The 7,368-nt window shown below is 35.4% G+C and overlaps 1 protein-coding gene across 14 annotated transcripts; it reads left to right on the top strand.

The window, feature by feature from the left end:
• The first annotated feature begins 1,280 nt into the window (after positions 1–1,280).
• LOC107797445 (uncharacterized) lies at positions 1,281–6,974 on the top strand. Of its 14 annotated transcripts, XR_012695615.1 has the most exons (9): positions 1,281–1,699; positions 3,648–4,288; positions 4,644–4,774; positions 4,997–5,209; positions 5,294–5,386; positions 5,498–5,599; positions 5,909–6,013; positions 6,571–6,646; positions 6,717–6,974. XR_012695615.1 is itself a non-coding variant. In XM_075223091.1 (8 exons), exons 5-8 carry the CDS (start codon positions 5,596–5,598, stop codon positions 6,746–6,748), a joined length of 327 nt encoding a protein of 108 aa, XP_075079192.1. In that variant the 5' UTR covers positions 4,148–4,288; positions 4,644–4,774; positions 4,997–5,209; positions 5,294–5,386; positions 5,498–5,595; the 3' UTR covers positions 6,749–6,974. The 14 variants fall into 14 exon arrangements, 8 of the variants coding, with proteins under 8 accessions (XP_075079192.1, XP_075079187.1, XP_075079193.1 ...); XR_012695614.1 differs by lacking the exon at positions 6,571–6,646 and having other exon boundaries at positions 1,282–1,699; positions 5,909–6,123; XR_012695617.1 differs by lacking the exon at positions 6,571–6,646 and having other exon boundaries at positions 1,282–1,699; positions 5,906–6,013.
• Positions 6,975–7,368: the final 394 nt, after the last annotated feature.

Genomic DNA, 7,368 nt, shown 5'->3' with positions numbered 1-7,368 from the left:
GAAATACTCTATCTCGGTGTAGATGGTGCACTTATTTATCTTGTTAATGCTAACAAAAGTGGTGCAGATCATATTGGTAATGCAGGTTATTTATCTGATACCCATAAAGTTCGATTTCAAACCGGCAAGCAGGGAACGCATATGATTGAGATCAGTGATTCATTCGAGAAACATGTGGGTTGGAATGTGATAAAAGACCCACAATATTATACGGAGACAATGTTTCATGCATAGCGCTATTAAAGGGAGGATTTATAAAAGGAGATAGAACGAAGCACATTTCACCAAAATTGTTCTACACACACGATCTTCAGAAAAGTGGTGACATTGATGTGCAACAAATCCGTTCAAGCAATAATCCAGCAGATTTATTCACTAAATCTTTGCCAACTTCAACTTTTGAGAAGATGGTATACAAGATTGGAATGCGGAGACTCAAATATTTGAAACAAGGTTTTCATCAAGGGGAGTAAAATACGCGATGCACTCTTTTTCCCTTACTAAGGTTTTTCCCATGGGGTTTTCCTTATAAGGTTTTTAATGAGGCACCTAGCAATGCGTCTTACTAAATATGTGTACTCTTTTTCCTTCGCTGGGATTTTTTTCCACGTGGTTTTTCCTAGTAAGGTTTTAATGAGGCACATTATCTTTTAATGAACATCCAAGGGGGAGTGTTATAAATATATTATATTATGGATGTTCATTTAGTACTCCATTGTAAATAAGCTTCCTGAAGAAGCTTATCCATATGGGACTCCACCGTAAATATGTTTATTTATTTAGTACTATATTGGAAATAAGCTTCCTGAAGAAGCTTATCACTTCGGTACCCGGTTATGGATAAACATTACCCCCAGTAGAAGTTTATCCATATCGGGTATAATAAGCTTATCTTTTCAGTACCCAGTTATGGATAAACATTACCCCGGTAAAAGATTATCCATACCGGGTATAATAATCTTATCCATTCAGTACTCCGTTATGGATAAATATTGCTCTCAGTAGAAGATTATCCATATCTGGTACAGCAGCAGCTTACACAGTAGCTTGTAGCAGCTTACACAGCAGCTTGTAGTAGTAGCTTACACAGCTTGCACTGCAGCTTGCAGTAGCAGCTTACACAGCAGCTTGTAGTAGCAGCTTACAGAGCAGCTTCCTTTCTTCTATAAATAGAAGAGATTTCAGTTCATTATGTACATCAGTTTGAATTCGAATAATATATCAATTTCTCTTTATACTTTTCTTTACTTTATAGTCTTTATTTCATAACAGTGGGTAATATATTTCACACTCCCTCCTTTTTTTTCCCGATCTTTTCAGAAATTATGCCTTTCCTAATTTTACTCTTCTTCCGCCTTCCTCTTACAATTTACGGGGCTCTCTTCTTTCTGCTTGCCTTCTTCTTCCATGAATCCCTAACTCATTGTCCAAATCATCAAATTCATCTTCTTCATCATCCCCTTCAACTCGCCGTAGTAGTCAACGGAATCTGGAACGACGAGAATGAGTTGGAGTTTCAGTCTCCGGCAATAGCATAGCTTTTTCTTCTCAAAGTAATTTCTTTTGGATTTTCAAAGTAATTTCTTTTGGGGTTTTAAGAATATAATTTGCCCAAAACCCTCTGTCTCACTCCAGTCTCAGCAAGAACACCGAGAAGTAGAGAAGCTAGAAATCCCTAATTTGTTCATCCTAGTATAAGGTAAGTATATTCCATTTTTATTTACTGTTTCTTCATTTTCTAAGGTAGATTTCAGTTCAGATTCGTTAGGGTTTTGGGAGCTGCTCTGCTTTCTAAATTTGAGGATTCCCTTCCTGCTCTTAGCCAAAAAATAAATATAATAAGGTTCATATGTCTATCAGTATTATTTGCATTTGCATTTCTATTTGCTTAAAGATCCCTTTAATAAATTCATAAGTCGAATTATTAAATTAAATGCCGTTTTCCCCCAAAATCTGGAATATAAAATTCATTTCGAGTTTCAAGTATTGCATCTTTTAGTGTTAAGTGGGCTTATGATATGCTAACATATATAATAATTAAAATCTGTTAAAACATGGAGTAATAAAATGTAGAAGAAATGGAATCAATAACTAGTTTTAGAGGGAAAAACGAATAAAACAAAGGGCAGATAACTATGTAAAATAAATGTGCTAATTTGTGAAGTGGGAATTATTGATTTTCTTATTTATTTTATTCTCACATGGCATGTTAATTTTCTTTTTCCCTGTGCACCAGTTAATAATGATCTTACAAAGAATTTAATAATACACGTGCATCAACAATGTCATTTTACCTACTTCACCAAACATATTTCGGGCTTAAGATGTTGGCGAAAAGGAAAGGAAAGAAAATCAGAGGGATATTTGGGAGAGAAGGACTGGTTAGATATGCAAGAAATTTAGATATTCTCTGTACTATAGTACTTACAAAAAGTGTACTAGGGTCAAGTTGTAAATGTGTATGTGATTGGTTGAGGAAGAGTAATACAAATATTCCCATTTATAAATACAGAGAAAAGATTCAAAAGTATACTAATTTGCAAATGATGTGTGGTCATTTGCATATAAATGCAGCTGCTATTGGGAGGCTATTATTAAAGTCACATTCTTAGAAGTAGCATTAATGTCAAAGTTTTCTGCTAGTTGAAGCACTTGCAAATATCCAACCGATCATTAATGAACTTCTTTCCTTCTTTAGCAGTAGGAATAATATAGAATAACATGCATCTCAAGTTTCCTTCTTTAGCTTGATAAGCCACATTTAACTATTGATACATTGATTGCAGCACATTTTTAAACATTCTAGTCTTCTTCATTTGCATGTTATTGTTGGGAGATATGACTATGACTATGCAAATGCATTCTTTATTATGAGATTTTCAAGTTTGGTAGTGTTTATGATTATAGATGACTTTTGTTGTATGTATTTATTGCTTCATAGTTAATATTCTGTATTCTAATAATAGAGAACTGATATTTTCTCTTTATATTTTGTAAGGTTCATCAGTTGCACTTGAAAGTTAATACTTTTTATGGATAAATCTTGGATTAGAAAGTCAAGGAACACGACGGAATATTTATTTGGTTTAAATCAGTTTTTAGATTTTGCATTTGCTAATGCTGTTGTTGGAAATAGAATAAAGTGTCCTTGTCCTAAATGTGGATTCACAAAGTGGCAGACTAGAGAGATAGCGCTGGATCATTTGATTTGCAAAATATTCCCTCAAAATTATGTCACTTGGAGTATTCATGGTGAAAGAAATATACTGCCTAATTCTATAAATAATGTGGTTGTACAAGATACATTAGCTCCTGAAAATCCAGTAGAATTATTGATCAATGAAGCATTTGGGGGCCTAAGGCACGATGGGGTTGATGTAGGTCCGTCAGAAGTAGCGGGTGGTGAGGAAAGATTAAATGATGAGCCTGCTTCAAATGATAAAGACTTTTTCGAGTTGCTTAGAGATGGAAGTCAAGAATTGTATGAAGGGTCCAAAATGCAATAGATGAGCATATGTCTAAATTGGCATGTCAATTTTCCTATATCCTTATATGTTTATTTTTTTCTTCTATATATATATGTACTTTATTTTGTATTTTGTTTTTTATTTATTTTCTATTACTAATTAATTTTTTGTTGATTGCAGATATGCCGAAGACCAAACCTTTCCAGAACTTACAAAAGTCAGTTCAATCAGCGTCTTCTATAGAATCCATGGGGCAGACAACTCCTTGCATTCAGCCGACTCCTTCTTTTTTGACGACATCACTATCAACTCCTTCATTTTAACCCACAAGACAACAAACCGCTTCATTCAGGCCACAACACAGCCAAGACAACAAGCTCTTTCATTTCAAGCCATGGGGCAAACAACTCCTTGCATTCAACTGACTCCTTCTTTTCTGACGACATCACTACCAACTCCTTCATTTCAACCAACAAGACAACAAACCGCTTCATTTCAGGCCACAACACAGCCAAGACAGCAAGCTCTTTCATTTCAAGCCATGGGGCAGACAACTCCTTGCATTCAGCCGACTCCTTTTCCGACGACATCACTACCAACTCCTTCATTTCAACCCACAAGACAGCAAACCGCTTCATTTCAGGCCACAACACTGCCAACTTCTTCATTTCAGGCCATGGGACAGACAACTCCTTCATTTCAGGCCACGGGACAGACAACTCCTTCAACTCAACCTCCAATTGATCCCACACCAGCATAAGCAACATCCAATAAGCGTGCTAAACATGAGTTTTCACATCATTGGACTATCGATGGAATAGGTAATCATTATCCTTTTGTTGCTGTATAGGCATATCTGTTGATGTTTTGAACATTCTGCTCGTGTGTTCATGTTTTGAACTTTCTTGGATGGAAATTGTTCACAAGGCAGCCAACTGCATCAGGGGATATTGCCCATGTTAGCAACTGTTTTGGAAATTGTTCGCAAGGCGTACTAAAACACAATAGTTTAGCCTGTTAAAGAATGCATAAACTCCTAGATTCTGAAAGATTGGTTCTTCGATTATATGAGTTTATTTCTTCTGTCTAAATTCCAATTGCCAGTGATACACAATAGTTTTGTATATTAACTTTCTCTTACCTTCACTTTTTTGCTTTTATTTTTATTTATTAAAGATTCACGTGGAGATACCAAAAGGCTCAAATTGAAGTCTAGAGAAGCATTAAGTTTACTTCAGGGAGACCGTGTTGTGGTGGAGTTTGATTGCTTGGATCCGATTGGCGAAGCACAAGGCCTTCTTGCCGGCGTATGTGGCATTTTAGCAACTGATTGTACCATATTTCCAATTGGCTTTGATAAATGGCCGGATATGCCTAAGTCATACTTTAACGATTGCTTTAATAACATTATAAAGCTATAAGTTCTATATCTTTATAACTATCTCTATTGTCTTTTATTTTTATATTTGTATATAAAAGATAAACTAACCACTATGATACTGATAATTACTCAAAATTTATTTTTGAAGCTTCATTTCTGTTTTATGACCATTGAGGAAGTTGCACGAGGATATATTTATCGCTCTATTTCAAAGAAGTGGGCTGCAAGTAGGCAAAAGTTATGGAATGAGTTTAAAGACCCACTTAAAACCAAAGATGAGATTATGGATAATATTCCGGTAGGTATTACTCGGGATCAGTGGACTTCCTTTGTGAACTACCGTTATAAAGAAGAAACTTAGGTATTTTTTTGAAACTTCACATTGAAATTTGTAAAAATATGATTATTCATGTATATAATAGACTGAAATGTATCTTATTATTAGAACATGTGTAAAAGAAATGCTGAAAATCGGAAGAAACAAACAGTTCCACACACCGGTGGCTCCAAACCTAATTCTAGAAGAAGGGCTGAAATGGTGAAAAATGTTATATTATTTACCTTACTTTACTATTTAAATATTAGATATTGTATCTATTTCTTTTACTTTTATTAAACTATTCTAACTTATTTTTATTTTCATACATAGATGGCTGAGACAGGGAGTAAGCCTGGACGAGCACAACTTTATCTTGCTACACATACGAAACAAGATGGATCATATGTAAATGAGAAGGCAAAAGAAATATGTGTAAGTTACTACTTTGAGAATTCTAAGAATTAGCGCATTTTAAGCACTTGCTCATGCAGCTAAAAGAGTACCAGATAATGTTGTTTTCAGAATTTTGCAACAGTTATTTTCATCTCAATACACCATTCTCCCAACTCATGATGTTTGATTCCAGGCATGCGTCTAACAAATTCGCAAGTGATGTTGTTATCTTTGATATACTTGTAACATTTTGTAAGCTAAGGAGATTTTGCTGTCATTTAAAAGTTAGATGCAAGGATTTCGGCTGAACTTCTTATGAGCTATATTGTCTTATATGTTTTCTAGCAGATCTCGCGGAGTTAGGTAGACGTGGCTGGCTTCACAGAACCAGATGGAAATACGCAGGCGCAAAAGCGCAGAAGCGAGGAGCGGACCGTAGAAGCAGCCTCACAGGTGCGTGTTTTGGGCTGCAGGTGCAGCTAGTCAGGTTCCTAAGTGAGTTCCACAGGTGCGGAGATTGCTCCGCAGATGCGGTTCCACAGAAGAGGATTTTTGGCTTGCAGGTGCGAAAATGTCTGGGCAGAATATAAAATCGAAGGTTTAGTTATTTTCTCATTTCTGGACTTTTGGAGCTCGGTTGGAGGCGATTTTTGGGAGGGGTTTCACGAGATTTCAAGACTTTTGATGGTTTTTATCTACTAGTATTGAATATCCATTAAATTTCCCACCTAGATTATATGTTTGTTAAGGTAAAATTTGGGAAATTTTGGACTAGGAATTGGAGAGTAAGATTTGGGGATTGAGTGGTGATTGATGTTGGAATTGGATAATGTTGGTATGGTTGGATTATTGAATGTGTTTCGGATTTTGTTAATTTTGTTGGATTCTGAGACGTGGGCCCGGGGTTAATTTTTGAGTTGACTTTTTGACTTTTGTTAAAGAACCTAATGGTATCATATAGAATTGATTTCTATAGCTTGTCTTGATTGTATCGAGTTGTTTGTGGCTAGATTCGAGTCATTCGGAATTCGATTCGCAAGGCAAAGGCTCGTTGGAGTAGAGATTTGTATGGTTTGAGGGCTGAAGGTTAGTCTTATTACTTCTTGAGTACTTTGGATTTGTTGTACTCATACTACATTCTGTACTTCATGTGCAGATTCACGTACTTCTGGGCACAGTGGTTGCTAGCTTTGGAGCTTTATCTATTTGGAGACTATTGGGGTAGCTGCCTTGGCGTACGCAGACCTCGACTATCCCTTTATTTGTATTGTTCTATCTTTCTAGAGATTTATTTTTAACAGTTAGACTGTTTTGTCATATAGATGCTCATGTACTCAGTGATACCCGAATTTTGGGGGATTTTGTATTGAGCCGCGGTATTTTCTTATCAGTTAAATTATGAGATTTTTCACTATTAAGGTTTTTTCATTATCTTTTCAATTTAAAGATGTGTGGTTTTGTGATTATCGACTTGCCTAGTATTGCGATAGGAGCTATCACGACATGTGAAATTTTAGGTCGTGACGCTTCTATAATACTATTTTCATTCAACATCTTCTACAAAATACTATTTTCAGTCGACAATAATTTTGTGATATATATATATACAACTGTAGAAAGGCAGAGGTTATAATTTATTAAAGACATGGGACAAACTTTAAGATGTGAAGCATTTATAACCATAGTTGATGTTGCTTAAACTATCTATTGTTGAAATATCACGAACAAGAAAATTATTAAACCGAATGTATATTTGATATATTAGAAGCATTGAATAGGAAAAGGTTATGCCAATTCGTTGATTATGT

Source organism: Nicotiana tabacum, chromosome 10 (genome assembly GCF_000715075.1).
Source record: "Nicotiana tabacum cultivar K326 chromosome 10, ASM71507v2, whole genome shotgun sequence".
NCBI lineage: Eukaryota > Viridiplantae > Streptophyta > Magnoliopsida > Solanales > Solanaceae > Nicotiana > Nicotiana tabacum.
This window is presented reverse-complemented; position numbering and strand designations above follow the sequence as displayed.

What these genes read in the sequence shown, in the direction of transcription:
- LOC107797445 (XM_075223090.1), top strand. An exon ending in AGAGGATTTTTGGCTTGCAG is followed by an intron (nt 6,124 to 6,570) that starts GTGCGAAAATGT and finishes GTTTGTGGCTAG; the next exon opens with ATTCGAGTCATTCGGAATTC. An exon ending in GTATGGTTTGAGGGCTGAAG is followed by an intron (nt 6,647 to 6,716) that starts GTTAGTCTTATT and finishes CTTCATGTGCAG; the next exon opens with ATTCACGTACTTCTGGGCAC.